Source organism: Primulina tabacum, chromosome 7 (assembly GCF_025594145.1).
Source record: "Primulina tabacum isolate GXHZ01 chromosome 7, ASM2559414v2, whole genome shotgun sequence".
Classification (NCBI taxonomy): Eukaryota; Viridiplantae; Streptophyta; class Magnoliopsida; order Lamiales; family Gesneriaceae; genus Primulina; species Primulina tabacum.
In genome coordinates, this window is record NC_134556.1 from 38,636,662 (window position 1) to 38,652,202 (window position 15,541).

A 15,541-nucleotide genomic window follows, 5' to 3' on the forward strand; every position below is an offset into this window, starting at 1 on the left:
TGTGAATCTTATTTTAGCGCTCTGTTGCCTGTGATGAAATTTTTTATATTAATGACATCTGTTCATATTTATAATAAATAAATTTTTTTATATAAAAAGTAATATTTTTTAAAAATCTATTCAAACGAAAGAGCCGTCTCACAAATAAAAATATGTGAAATATCTCACAAAAGTTTTGTGACGTTCACTGGAAGTCTGAGAGACGCGAATTACATACAGAAATATATCTGCATACGTGTGTATACACTAGCACATACGTGTGTTTTGTGTAAGTTTTTAACACACCTCAAGTCTTGAAATGACTTAAGATAGATCCTCATTTCATATAAAAGTACAAAAGTAGTACAGCAAACGTGTTCTCCGTTGGAAAGTTCAGTATACTGAGATAAAAGTTATAAATTAATGACCAACAAAGTAACAAAGAAACAAATCGATAATTCACATCAGCCCATCGTCTCCATTTTCCTTGGACTACATATATTCGTGCCACCAAATTTGTCTGTCATCTAACAATCTCTGCTATGCTTGATGAGCAAGAAGCATGGCTTCCTCTGGTCTGCCTAGTATTATACGAGTTGCAATTCAAGCATTTGTTCGCCAGAATGTGATAGTTCACTTCAGATGTTTCTCCACAGTCGTTGCAAAGGATCCAAACCTGAATCATCAAGAATTATTCATTTGAGTTTATATCCTTCTAAAACTAGGGGAGAACAAGGGGTACTGAGGGGCGTTTGAATTTGTAGTCGTCTATGCTAGCTTTTACCTATGCGGCGTAGTGATTGAAATGTACCCACAGGCCACATTGCCTGTTGTACAGTTGAAAGACTTGTTTTTCATTGCAATAACCAGTTATATTTTCCAAAACAACAGCAGGCAGGTGATCATATAGTGGTAGCCTTGCTCGAGTAATCACTACGTTCCCCGCACAATATAAGTCATAGAACAACAGTTAAAGATGCTTCTCACCATTTTGTTATGATACATTTCAGGCATAGGAGTAGCAGCAACCTGAAAATTGAGGCGCACGCGAGAGATGATCAAAGTACAGTGGTTAAATGACTAATGTAAAACATAAATTAACTGTATCATTCCTGTATATACCTCTTGATCAAGTTTTTCCCAAACACGGGTCATATCACAATAAGACTTCGAGCAAACGGGGCAAGAATACCTGCACAAGTATTCTATTATTAGCATAATAGCACCGAAAAATGGGAGGGGGCCAAAAAGTACAATTAAAATCTTACTGGAAATGGCGTTCCATTTCCTTGATGCAGTCAAGATGTATGGTGTGACCACATGGCGACACAGTGACGTCTCTCGTCGTGTCAAAAAGATACTGCAGTTGTAAATATTGGAGGTTAATAAAAAACGGGTCTGTTAGAAATATACTTTTTTCAGTACATAGGCATTTGCAAGTATTTACCTCGAAGCACACGGGGCAATTGTGATGCATTGCTCTCTCTACACAAACATGTGAATCTCTCAATGAGTTTGCATAGCAACATTCTGAAAAAGAGAGAACATGCTTTCAACTAGTCTATATTATGTCCAGAGATTCAGTGAGTAAATCCATAAAAATTAAGAAAACTTACCACATTTGTCGCAATGGAAGAAGTTTTCTTCACCGCCAGTTCTGTTTTAATCAAAATGAGTGCAAACGAAAAGGAAATATTACACAATGAAATAAAGTTGCAAGGAAACGATAAAATGCACAAGGAGGATAATATTTTCACCTGCAAATTCCGCATTTATCACAGTGAAATTGTTTCTTGGAAACCTTAAAAAATAGGTAGTGTGGTTAAAATGAGTAACTAACAACAAATATTTTAAAAAACAAGACCAGAGAAGCTTACTTACATCATCGTCAAAGAATTTACATTTTCGGCAATAGTAATTCCCCATATTGACCCCACAATTAATGCACGTTTTTTGAACCTAAAAGGAAACAAAAAAATCAATTATTCAGCCGACTGATCCAAGTAGGCTTAAGCAGTATGACAAGAAAAGTAGCCCGATGAGTTTAGGGCCTGAGACTTACTTCTTGTTCTGTGCGGCATAGAGAACAGACAACCTGATACACAAATTTATCAAGTCAAGTTAATCACATTACAAATATACATACAATTCGAGCATATTTATCCGTGTGCATGGATATCAAAACACTACAAAATTGAGAGCGATCTCAATTAAATCAAGAATCAGACAAAGAAAATAACCATGTCGCTCAGCTACAAAAAAAGCATATAGGGAAAACAAACTAAAATGAGTATCCGTGGCTCGTGCGCAACAAGCTGCAGCATTCTTGTGATTCGGTGACGATTGCCATATGCTTATTCACGTATCGAATCAGTTTTGGATATGTAATCCAGCTGAAAAATTGACAGATATGAATAAAATTTCTTTTCTTAAATTCTTCCTTCTACTTTAGATGACCAAAACACAACAACATTTCAATACCTCGTATATTCAATATACATGCTCTTAATGCCCCATGATATTCAAAACACATCCAAGAACACATTACTTATGAAAACAAGAAAAAGGAAAACAAAAACTAACCCTCTCTATCTCATGCCGCGGGATATCATGGCGTTCGAGTGGATCGACGTATATCGAATTCTGTTTATCGAGAATATAAAATTTTAAGCTCTATTTAAAAAAACAATAGTAATTAAGTTCATCATTAATAAAAAAGATTTGTAACCAGAAAATGAACCTTTGCGTCATTGTGGCAGTGCCTGCAATCAAATATCTCATTACAACACGGTGCTACAATCTTACACTTCCTCCGGTAATGAGAGCACCTGAAATTAAATCAAATATTTCCCCAAATAAATTATCCTCTATACACAAATTCATCTTTCGAAAATGTATATCACTGAGCAAACATTATTAAAAAATCCAAGATAAAAGGTTAAAATATTTTAAAATACACATAAATTTAGAAACTTTTTAATGCATGACCATGGAAAAAGATGGAGAAACCTACCCATATTCAACAAAACCCATCTCCGTCATGTATTCACCATTTGCAGAAGAATGAGAAATCATCTGATTCTTCAAACCACAGTCCATTCTGAATCCTGGCCTGCTCACAGAATATGTCCTGAAAATTCGCAAATGAGTTGAATAAAATCACCAGCCTGCGCACAAAGCAACCAAAACAAGAAAAGAACTTATCTGCAATAAAGAAGGAAAAAATGAGAAAAAAATTGGAAAAAAAAGAAGAAGAAGGTTCACAGATCAGACCCTTAATGGAATACCGATAAAGATTTGCTAAAATCCTGAAGGGAAACACAAGAACCCTCCAACGAGACAGCAACAAAGAAACGATCTTTAGGAGTCTGACAATAATTGCAAGACTATAAAAATATTATCAAGAGGGGCCCCCAATTTCCCTCCATCTTTTTCGTTAATTTCTACGTTTAAAATCCCGACTAGCCATTAATAAGTACGAATTTTCTCACATTCCGCAACGCTTTAGAGTCACTAGGCAACACGCCAGCAATTGCCAGGTTATTCATTATATTCTTACGAACGCAACAACAAAATTAAATAATTCAGAATGATTGGTGAAGGAAATGCGTACCAAACACAAGAACCCTTAGATTAAACGCAATACTTTATTTATTACAGTTGGGATGTTTCACCTATGATGACAGAACTCCACTGTTCGGGTGGTCATATTTATACTGAGGGAAGATGAAGCGCGTGACAATCTCTGTGGTCCTTTAAATTTATTTATATATTTTTAAAAAATGTTGTTTTTATTACCTTTTTTGAATTTCAAAGAAAAAACATTTACGTTGTTCCATCTTTTCCCACCATCCACGTGTATTTGAGTAGACACCTGATTTTTACGATCGAAACTTCGTAGCCTGATGTGATTTGATTGCTTTTTTTTATTATTATTTATTAGTTGCTACATTTCTTATATGGATTTTTTTTAGAATTTAGAGCTTATTATCAAATATCATACGTTAAATAAATAACAAAAATTTACATGAGACGGTCTCACGGATCATATTTTATGAGACGAATTTTTTATTTGGATCATTCATGAAAAAGTATTATTTTTTATGCTAGGAGTATTACTTTATATTGTAAGTATCGGTAGGGTTGACCCGTCTCACAGATAAAGATTCGTGAGATCGTTACATAAAAAATCTATTCTAAATAAATTATTTTTTTATTTAAGAGTTATTGAGCTCAACTAGGAAATTACAACTTGTATTTTTGTTTCTGGAATCGATCAACGAATCAAATTGTTCATGTTTTAGCCAAGGAGATGACTAATAAAATAAGAACTCCTCCTACTTTGTTGTTTGTTGAGGTGATAACTCATAATTTGCCCTTAATATGTTTTGAGCATTTCAAATGAGTAATCCGAACTTGATTTGGAACTAGGAAATCTTTGTTTAATTGTTTATTTCATTTATTTCCATGTCTCAAGTTCTTTGTTTCTTTTTCTTTTTTAGGGTAAACAACATATTTCGTTAATTTGAACCCATGTTGTTAATTACAAAAGAGTATGAGCTTATTAAACATAGCAGCAGTACATTGATCGTGTTTATGATGATGTATTTGGATTGATGCAACGGTAGAAGCATAGTTAGAAAGCAAGGAAAAGTGAGATAAAACCTGGACAACATTGATTGCGTTAATGCTGGGTTTTAATCAATTTTCTTAGTTAGTTTGATTTATATTATTATAAATTATTGGAAAATATTATAGTTGTTGAAATTTTACTCCAGCGGGAGAGATAATAATAATTTTATTTTACTGTATATAAAGTAGGTCTCTTATGAGACGGTATCAAAAATATTTATCTGTGAGACGGGTCAACCCTATCAATATTTAGCATAAAAAGTAATATTTTTCATGGATGACCCAAATAAGAGATCCGTCTCACAAAATACGATTCGTGAGATCGTTTCACATAAATTTTTGTCTTTAAAATACACAAGAGCTATAATGAATGAAACATTAATTTTAATTGAATATACGTGAAAGATGCTGGGATATTTAGGAGCAAGGTGGCGTCTCTTGGATAAAATGGGGAGATTTGGAATCGGGTACCGTACGTTTTTGCCATCTTATGTGACGCATCCTAGACCACCCTGTCTGATTAGTGCAAACCTAATTATTTTGAAAGGAACATCCCACTACTATTCCTCTCTTGTAAGAATACATGATTTCGAATCCATCATTTTATGCTAAAGATTTTGTTTTACATAACCCCCCTCACACTCGACCTTCTGCGTATATTGTTTTTCGTTTTTTTATTATTAATAAAATGTGCCGATTTTCATTAATTGTATGCACGTCGTTTTTTAATAGTTTCGATGTGATAATTTAATTAATGGTTGATACCAAATTTTCGATTTTATATATATGCTCAACTTTGATACAGTTATGGATATCTCTGCGTTGAATGTGCTTAGATGTATGGTGAATTAAAGAAATATGGATATATATTTTACATGTAAGCCGTGGAGTTTGCTCGAAGAATCTAAAAGACCGAGTGTGGAGGGGATAAGGACCACAAGGTATATATCCGTATCAGCTTCATCCACAGCTGGCTTGGAGGAAAGCTCCCTCATGTTTTCGTATTTTTGTCCATTCAAGACAATTGTTTTGAACCAAAAAGAAAAAAGAAACTTTTCAAAATGGCACATAAGATAAGACTTGTTCCCCTGATTTCCAGCTTTTATTTCAGATCACTACACTGTTGCTTTCGTTCGCTTAGAGGTTTTTTTTATCCATCTACTCCCGTTTCTTGGTTTTCTTTCATCCACGTACCAAAATCTGAGTGATTCTATAATTGATTTCATTGTTTTTATCGTCATCGTCGTTCTTCTAGTAGTAGTGATCAAGTGCACATGATTTCAAGAATTTTTAAGTAGTATATTTAAAAAATGGAAATCATCTCGGAAATTTAGCTTGCCATCGATTTTAGTTTTTTTTTAGTTTAAAGATGATTATTAACGTATTTGATGGTTGGAGTTGGTTCAATGATGCGTTGGACTCCATGTGATGGCGAGGAAACGAAAACCAGCAGAGGAGAAATCGAAAACATTTTTCCTCTCGCTAGCAGATTGCAGATGGGCTTTGTGTGTTGTTTGAGTCTATTTCTCAAGTAGGAAGTAAACTATTCTGTGGAAATGAGCTGAGAATTTGCTAATAAAGCTGCTTGTGATTATTATTTAATAGTTTAACAAAGGCTGCTTCATTGGACAGGTGTTGCGGATGTCTTGAAAATTGAGACTCCTTTGAATTTCATGTTGCTGGATCTGCTGAAACTGGGCCTGGATTTGCAGCACGTGAGATGGGGTAAGTTGGTCGAGCCTTATTGAACACAGTAGGCTCATCTCATGGTTGATTAACACCATTAAGTACAGGATAAAATAATTTCTCACTGGTTTTTGACGAGATCGATCCAAAATCAGGGAAAACTTAATTTTTTACTAATTTGAGGGAATACACCCTCAGTTTTTTAGCGGAAGTGGGTGGCTGAGATTGAGTAGGTCTTTTGTGAAATGATCTCGCGAATTTATATATGTGAGACGAGTCAACCATACCGATATTCACAATAAAAATTAATACTCTTAACATAAAAAATAATATTTTTTCATGGATGACTCAAATAAAAGATCTGTATCACAAAATACGGTGAGACTGTTTAGACTCCCGGAAAAAGAACCAGACTTTGGCTTCGACACAGAGACGGCCTCAGCTTGCGGCGTATAAGCTGAGAGGGGACTTTGCAAGGGTAAATTTCCCCCTATTCAAACATGATTGTACCAAAAATTTACGATGGTTCAAACTAATATTTTCATGACTATACTGATTATTGAACCAGTTTACTTTATATTATGTAAAATAATAATATAATATAATAAATAATATATTTTAAATTATCAATATGTTAAATGTGTATATATAAATAATAAAAAAAATATTTATTTAAGTTAAAAATCTAAACGACGTATAATCAAATATAAATTATATATTAAAAATAAATAAATTTAAATAAAAAGTAATATCATTAAAAAAAATTTGTGATAAAATTCAAATAAAATAATCATGTTTTAAAAAAATAAAATTTAAAATTCTATATATAAAAAATAATTTGTTTTAAAATAATAAAAAAGCGTTTTTTAAATAAAATTTTAAAATGTGTAAACCGATCAAACCGATTCTAGCCGATTTTAATCAATGTGATCAAATCAAATGATTTTTAAAACTGTTCGGATGGATCGGACTCATAATAAATTGGCTTCGAACCAATCGGTCCGATTTTGAAAACACTATCGAACCTCTCCATTCCTTTGTTGATCCAAAACTTGAGGCCATACGCCAAAACTTGAGGCCATTTTTGCGGAAAATGGGGAATTCAGGGAAGCCCTCTTCCTCTATCCGACAAGAAAGATTAAACCTTTGGCACAAACTGATGAATCAAAACTCGAAATTTCATCTAACGAAACATCGAATGAAAAATTAAGTTCTCCAGGAGCAACTGGTACTGTCCAAGTTGAGACCTAGTTATCATCCGATTCCCCGTATGAGGAAATATCATCACCTTCGTCGTCGTCGTCGTCGTCAGCCGGGTTGGGTTTTTGTTCCGGGTTTCCTGAACAAAAACAAAGAGAATAATTTTTGTGGAATATACTTCTGGTGAGACAGTCTCACGGATTTTTATCTGTGATTTGGTTCAACTCTATCGATATTCACAATAAAAAATAATATTCCTGACATAAAAAAATAATATTATCATGAGTAACTCAAAACACGATCCATCTCACACAAATATTTGTGTTTTTTGTTTTATAAATGTAAATCAGAGTGGACATTATTGGAGCGAAGATGTTGATAAACCTTTCTGTCTCCTCCACTGTCTCGCTCTCACCCCAATTACCCCAGCTTCCCTCCCGCAAAAAAGTTGCCGGTGTGCGACCTCTCGAAATATTAACTTTCGAGACTTACAAGGATCGGTTGATTCGCCAAGCAGAGGTTGGTCATGTCGAAGAAGCAATCTCGACCCTTGATCTCATGTCTCGAGCTAATCTCGCCCCTGACCTTACCACATACTCCGTTCTCCTCAAGTCATGCATCCGGACTCGGAACTTCCGTTTGGGTCAACTCGTTCACTCCAGAATACTGGAATCGGGGCTCGAACTTGACTCATTTGTCCTCAACTCCCTCCTCAGTCTTTACTCTAAATGCGGTGATCAGAAAACGGCGGAGGAGATATTTGAGTCCATGGGTGACCTGAGGGACTTGGTTTCATGGAGCGCGATGATATCTTGTTATGCGCACAGCGGTTCAAATTTTGAAGCGGTTCAGAAGTTCGTCGAAATGGTGCAATTTGGAGAGTACCCGAATCAGTTTTGCTTCTCTGCAGCATTGCAGGCGTGTTCGAATAGGCAGTACGCATGGATGGGATTGGTGATTTTTTCGTTTTTATTGAAGACGGGATATTTTGAGTCTGATGTGTGTGTTGGTTGCGCGTTAATTGATTTGTTCGCCAAGGGATTTGGTGATTTGGGGTTAGCTAAGAATGTGTTCGATGAAATGCATGAAAAGAACTCTGTATCCTGGACTTTGATGATTACGAGAACTGCACAGATGGGTTCTCCTAAAGATGCCATCGAGATGCTTTTGGATATGGTTTTGGGAGGGGATATCCCAGACCGCTTCACATTAGTAGCGCGTTATCGGCTTGTAGCGAATTGGGGTGGTTATTTTTCGGGCAGCAGTTGCATTCCTGGCTTGTCAAGAATGGCCTTTGGTTGGATGTCTGTGTGGGGTGCAGTTTGGTGGATATGTATGCGAAGTGTGCGGTCTATAATTCAATGGGCAATTCGCGAAAGGCTTTTGATAGAATGCCGGAACATAATGTCATGTCTTGGACTGCAGTTATCACTGGGTATGTGCGAAGTGGAGAATGTTGCATGGAGGCCATAAAATTATATCGTCAAATGTTGACAGAAGGCAAAGTTAAACCAAATCACTTCACTTTTGCTGCTCTTCTAAAGGCTTGCGGAAATCTTTTGGATCCAAATTTGGGTGAACAGATACATGATCATCTGGTAAAGTTTGGTCTTTCATCGGACAATTGTGTTGGTAACTCTGTCATCAGCATGTACGCCAAGAATGATAGAATGGACGATGCACGAAAAGCATTTGAATTATTATTTGAAAAGAATTTGGTTTCATATAACGCTATGATTGATGGGTATGCACAGAATTTGGAATCTAACGAGGCTTTTGAACTTTATAACCAAACTAAAATATCTGGTACAGGTGGCGATGCTTTTACGTTTTCTAGTCTCTTTAGTGGGGCTGCAAGTATTGGAGCAGTGGGGAAAGGGGAGCAAATGCATGCTCGATTGCTGAAATCTGGTTTTGCATACAATCAACATGTTTGTAATTCTTTGGTCTCTATGTATGCCAGTTGTGGCAACATTGAAGCAGCGTTTCAGGTTTTTGATGAAATGGGAGATCCAAATGTGGTATCTTGGACGTCGATAATCACAGGCTTCGCAAAGCATGGTTTTGCCAACAGGGCTCTGGAATTATTCAAGAAAATGCTTGATTTTGGGGTGAAACCTAATGAGATCACGTATGTAGCCGTTCTCTCTGCGTGTAGCCGCGCAGGGTTAATAGAAGATGCGTGGAGACATTTTCACTCAATGTACAAAGAAGTAGGGATAAAACCGAGAATGGAACACTATGCATGTATGGTTGATGCATTAGGAAGAATGGGATTTTTAGATAAAGCAGTGCAGTTAATCGAATCAATGCCATTTAGGGCTGATGCTCTTGTCTGGCGCACATTGCTGGGTGCCTGTCGTGTTCATGGTAACACAGAACTTGGCAAGCTTGCAGCCAAGGAGATTCTTGAACAAGAACCAAACGACCCAGCAGCATTAGTCCTACTATCTAACTTGTACGCATCAAGTGGTAAATGGGAAAACGTGGCAAAAATTAGAAAAAGTATGAAAGTACAGAATTTAGTCAAGGAGGCGGGGTGTAGTTGGATCGAAATAGCTAGAAAAGTGCATAAATTTTATGTGGGGGATACCAAGCATCCCCAAGCTAAGCAAATATATGAAGAATTGGATCGGTTGGGACAAAGGATTAGGGAGATGGGTTATGTCGCAGACACCAGTTTTGTACCTCATGAGGTTGAAGAGGAACTTAAGGAGCAAATTTTGTCTCAACACAGTGAGAAAATTGCTCTAGCATTTGGCCTCATTAGCACTACTAAACTGATGCCAATTCGAATTTTTAAGAATCTCCGGGTTTGTGGAGATTGCCATACAGCTATGAAGTATATTTCCATGGCAACAAGGAGGGAGATAGTAGTGAGAGACTACAACAGATTTCACCATATCAAGGATGGGAAATGTTCCTGTAATGATTATTGGTGAATGCTTACAAGATTTTATTTTCTTACATTAATGATCACAAAATGATGTTTCTGTTTTCTTTTCAATGTAATTAGGTTAAAAAACATGCATCATTTATCAAGGGGCATGGAAAGTGAAAACTTAAAGATTTGTTGATATATTGTACCGAATTAACAAGCATAAACTAACGTTTCAAGCCTAAAACATGGCCTAAAACAGCATAAACTAACCTTTGGTCATGGGTTCTATTCTGGGTATCAACATTTTTTCGGATGAGCTCGTACAACAAAATTTGCGCAGTACAGTTTATCTGACTAGCGTAGTTTGTAGCGTTAGTTCGAGTATTTACCTAACGTGCATCGAAAGATAACATTTGTGAGTTTACTTATCATAAAAATAAAATAAAAACATGTAAAAAATTTTGCATCCATGACGAGATTTAGAGGTAGGAAGTAGATATCATAAAATTAAGGAAGTGTTTCTAACATTAAAAAAATAACTATGAATTTTCTTTCACAAAGCCCGTAATGTCACCATTCAGTCACGATGGCTCGAAAATTTTGAATAACAAAACGATTATATCATATTATAGCAAAATTCCAAGTTTCGAAGCCAACCATGAAATATTTCTACAGTTTAACTGTACTTTACACATAAATTAAATCTAATCAAAAAAAAAAAATTTTCCGATTAAATCACGTTTTAAGAACCACTAAAATAATTAAATGACGCATGGAATAATTCAAGTAGATTATCTTTACTTCGATCCCTCCGTAATATTAGTAAAACTTAATTTATGCTACACCCGATGTATTTATCTGTTTTTATACTATTTAGCTACTCGTCAATCTGTTGAAAAACCACAATTTCCCAATTCACAAGAAACACGTTAATGATACCTAACTTGTCTATGTGGTTAATTAAATTTTATTTGTGATTTATGGTGAACCCCATTATCTTAAATTCCACAAATCACTGGAAACAAGAAAATAGAAAAGAATAAACATGGCTAGATCAATTATCTAATTTTTGTCTTTTAAGAATAAAATAAATCGATTATTGTGACATGTATATATCATCGATATGATTCAGAAATTTAGGACAACGTCGTATCATGACAACTCTAATAATTGGTTGAAATTTAATTAAGATGTTAATTATCCCCAGAAAAAAATAAAATCCCTATTTAATTATTGGACCGGCGAGATTTATGGGTCGTAATTCATAAATTTTACCAACTTGAGAAACTTAATTTCCAAATTGTTATATCACTTAGCCACTTACAAATTATGTTTCAATTATAATGCATTTTGAATAATATAAAAAATTTATATTATATATATTTATTAAAATAAAAAGGAGTGAGGCGGTGACGCGAGATTTCTGTGTTGCCAGGCTTGCTCGCACCCTAATCCTCCACAAAGAATAGTTGCCAAAACAAGAAGTAATAAGTTTGCTTCTAAGCCAACCGATTCCCACTTCTTTCCTTGGCTGTCATCCATAAAAATTCTACTCACATCCTACATTCAAAATTTTATAAATATATATGAAGATACTTATAAAAATCAACTATGAACACAAACATTTTATTGGATATATGTAATCTTAATAACTAATTGGATGAATTGAAGTATTTAAGATGGTATCACGATAAATCTATATCCGTGAGACGAGTTGATTCAATTCAACCTTACATTGAAAAATAATATTTTTGACATAAAAAGTAATAATTTTTTATGAGTTGACTCGGAGATCTGTCTCACGAAATTGATCCGTGCAACGAATTCATTGAAGTTTTTGTGTAAATAGTTTACGCTGCTGCATCAGGAAAAATATATATACTTCTATATGATATACAGCATGAATTATACCAGTGTTAGGCAAATTTCCATAAAACTGCGATTTTATCCAGTAACATATAACAATAATAATCTCTATATAAGACGATTGATGAGATGAGCATAACCACGCAAGAGATTCTAAATCACACCCTTGAATGGTCCATGCATGGCAAAGTTTCCTCATCTCTCTGTTCCTTCGTATTACTTTTTTTTTTAGTTAAAAGGAAAAAAATAAAGGGAAGCTAAAAAAGTAAACAAGGAAACGATACGAAAAGTGTGCAAATTCAAGAAGAAACGGCGATGGTGGCCGAGGATTACAATGATACCATGAAAGGAAAACGTGACAAGAGACCAAGATCGGGTTCACCTCTTGCATTAACCATGGCTACAAGCTCATCTAGCACCGCCAACATGGGCGGTTATAGCACCGGCAGCAGCGTTCTGAGTGACATTTCCGGCAGTTCTGACCACTACTTGACGTTAACTTCCGGTGAGTTCAAGCAAAGCAAAGAAGAAGACATGGCGAATAGTTTGATTCACTTTGCCAAAGGCCGCCGCCAGGTGTCATCGCCGACCGTGGCGGGGGCTGCAGAGTTTTACCGCTGCAAGACGTGTAACAAGAGTTATTCTTCATTCCAAGCATTAGGTGGCCACCGAACCAGCCACAAGAAACCCATAATCAAGCCATTCACAACAACCGTAGAGGATGAAAACCCGTCAGCAGAAAACCAGGAAGAACGTGTTGGTCGTACGATTCTTTCGCTCAAAATCAGGAACAGAAGTCTAGCCTTAGGCAGCGGCACATTAAACAAGTCTAGGGTTCATGAGTGTTCAATATGCGGTGCTGAATTCGCCTCCGGCCAAGCCTTGGGTGGCCACATGCGGCGGCACAGGCCGTCGGAAAACAGCAGCCACAGCGAGTCTGACGAAGAGAAGAAGCCCCGGAAAATGTTGTTATTAGACCTTAATCTTCCAGCCCCGGAAGAACTAGCCTTCTCCGCCACTCCTCTAATCAACTGTCATTATAATTAGATAGTTATCGATTAATTCATTTCCGTATTATTACTATTTTTTAATTAATCTTGCGAATGAAATTGTGAATCAATTATTTGTAAATATTTTCAATTATTGTTCTTTACATTCATAAATTAAGATGATCATCAATTGAAATAGATTCTTTTGCATATAAAAAGTTATTTAAATTATATACAAGAATTGATTATTATTACTTATTAATCGAATTCTTGCATGAGAGCATGTGATCACGGGATTGAATATCTAGTTAATTAGGTTCGCTTTAACGCAACCTACACCATAGATATCGAAATTATTATTATTTTTCTCAAGTAACATAAACTTTTTATTGGATTAATTATGCTTTCACGTGTGTATACATTTTTGTTTTAGCCTGTCAACCATTGGATTAGGTGTAATCTGGGCACAAATGAACCGAACCGACCGAACCGGACAGAACACATATATTATTTTATGTCTGAGGTCGAGCTTAAACTTAATTTTCCAGCTGTTAGCCTAACCCATAATTTTCGAATCACGATTAATTTACGGCTCTCAAATGTTTTGAATAAGAGATTTTGATATGTTGACACAATTCGGTTTGGATGAGTAATTGAATTTTCTTAGAGTCCACAAAATGCATTTTTAAAGATTTCCGTTATTGACATTTTCCCACGATTATTAGTTACATGTCTGCATTAGTTGCCTGACTCAAATTCAACACAAAAATTTCTGTGAGATGATCTCAGAGTCAATTTTGTGAGACAGATTTCTTATTTGGATCACTCGTGAAAAAATATTGTTTTTTATAAAAAAAATATTACTTATTATTATAAATATGAGAAAAAATATTGTTTTTTATAAAAAAAAATATTAATTATTATTATAAATATGAGTATGGTTGACATATTTCACAGATAAACATTCGTGAGACCGTTTCACATGAGACCTACTATAAATTCGATAAGACAAAAAACACATTCCATGTTTTATGGCTTCTACAATGTCACGCATACATTTAGTATCAAAGTTTTGGTAATAATTGATGGAGAGGTGCACATGCTTCTTGCTGTTTGCGCATGAATTTCAGTTACATCGTATATTAATGTTGTCACACTCTTGCATGATTGCCGCACAAATTATTTCATGGCTATCCTCCCATCCGGAAGATGTGGCGCATATTTGATTAATTTCAACCAATATAGCCACAACTGTTCCATAATGTAAGTGCTCGTTCTTTCCAATTTAAAAAATGGGAAAAAAACTGCAATATTAGTTTTTATGATAATTTGGTTCTCTATGTTATCAAATTTGAATCTTTTTATGTTATCTTATTTATTTTTGCAAATTAATAATTCTTACGGCGTGACACTGATACAACACATATACGATGTGTACGTGTCTCCGACATGACACTGTTATATACATTATCATTAAAAGATACACGCTAGAATTAGAAATCACATATGACGAAAAAAAACAAATATATATGACCCAAACTGCAGTTTTCCTAAAAAAAATATGATTGATTTCATTTACACTTTTTTCATGCCCCAAACATTCTTATATTTGGTAGAGGTGAAAAAGAAAATGAACACCAGCCCTCAAATTCAGATTTCAGACAACGAACGTGGACTTTGAGAATGTGAGGGAAACAAATTTCCTATGAAGAAGCTTGAATGTTGTTGGGTTTATTTTGGGCTTTAGATTTTGGGGCGTATTATCTCCGCTGGCAGAAAATGCCAATTCTTTTAGGTGTTGTTTGAATTAAAAGATTTGAATTTACAAAAGGGATTTGAATGTATGGATTCCGAATGGCTAAGTTGGATAATGAATTTGCAATGAAAGCTAAAAAATAAACATCACAAATATATAATTTCAAATAATTCATTATAATTTTGAATCACATTGACACAAAGGATGATTTGAGAGGTGAAATTGATCTCAAATTTGTCGGCAATATGCTAAATGAGCATTAAATGGATGAGTCAATAAAGATTGGCATTTTTGACTCAGACAGAAAGGAACGCGTTTTATACGCGGTAGGATGCGTTGAGACGGAACATGTTTTTAACGCGTTTTCACACTGACAGAGGCTCTATAAATAGAGCTCCCCCTTCATTCTGAAATCATACATTTTTCGAGTTTTCTCTCATCTTATAAGAATTTGAGTGCTTAGTTCTATAATATTTGTGAGTTGTTTTGTTCTCCTGTATTAAGATAGAGTGTGTTCTCTTTGAAAACACAGTGAGTGAGTTGTACACCACA

At 35.1% G+C, this 15,541-nt stretch overlaps 3 protein-coding genes across 11 annotated transcripts; 2 read left to right on the top strand and 1 right to left on the bottom strand.

Annotated features, from left to right (window-relative positions):
* Window positions 1-299: 299 nt before the first annotated feature.
* On the bottom strand, window positions 300-3,730 carry LOC142551834 (E3 ubiquitin-protein ligase RZFP34-like). 9 transcript variants are annotated; one of them, XM_075661266.1, is made up of 14 exons: window positions 3,593-3,662; window positions 3,253-3,347; window positions 2,993-3,109; window positions 2,720-2,807; window positions 2,563-2,622; window positions 2,042-2,074; window positions 1,861-1,938; window positions 1,737-1,780; window positions 1,596-1,636; window positions 1,427-1,509; window positions 1,248-1,339; window positions 1,102-1,171; window positions 967-1,008; window positions 300-655 (listed from the first exon to the last, which is right to left on the bottom strand). In XM_075661266.1, the coding sequence occupies exons 3-14, from the start codon at window positions 3,076-3,078 to the stop codon at window positions 503-505; spliced, it is 870 nt and encodes a 289-aa protein (XP_075517381.1). In that variant the 5' UTR covers window positions 3,079-3,109; window positions 3,253-3,347; window positions 3,593-3,662; the 3' UTR covers window positions 300-502. The 9 variants fall into 9 exon arrangements, with proteins under 9 accessions (XP_075517381.1, XP_075517380.1, XP_075517383.1 ...); XM_075661265.1 differs by having other exon boundaries at window positions 2,993-3,146; XM_075661268.1 differs by lacking the exon at window positions 3,593-3,662 and adding an exon at window positions 3,471-3,550.
* Window positions 3,731-7,827: 4,097 nt separating this feature from the next.
* LOC142551836 (pentatricopeptide repeat-containing protein At3g49170, chloroplastic-like) lies at window positions 7,828-10,574 on the top strand. The gene is given in 2 exon segments (XM_075661272.1): window positions 7,828-8,704; window positions 8,707-10,574. Coding segments are annotated over 2 exon segments (2,568 nt in total). The 5' UTR covers window positions 7,828-7,869; the 3' UTR covers window positions 10,440-10,574.
* Window positions 10,575-12,397: 1,823 nt separating this feature from the next.
* Window positions 12,398-13,384, top strand: LOC142550979 (zinc finger protein ZAT5-like). The gene has a single exon (XM_075660032.1). The coding sequence runs from the start codon at window positions 12,560-12,562 to the stop codon at window positions 13,289-13,291; it is 732 nt and encodes a 243-aa protein (XP_075516147.1). The 5' UTR covers window positions 12,398-12,559; the 3' UTR covers window positions 13,292-13,384.
* The last annotated feature ends 2,157 nt before the right edge of the window (window positions 13,385-15,541 follow it).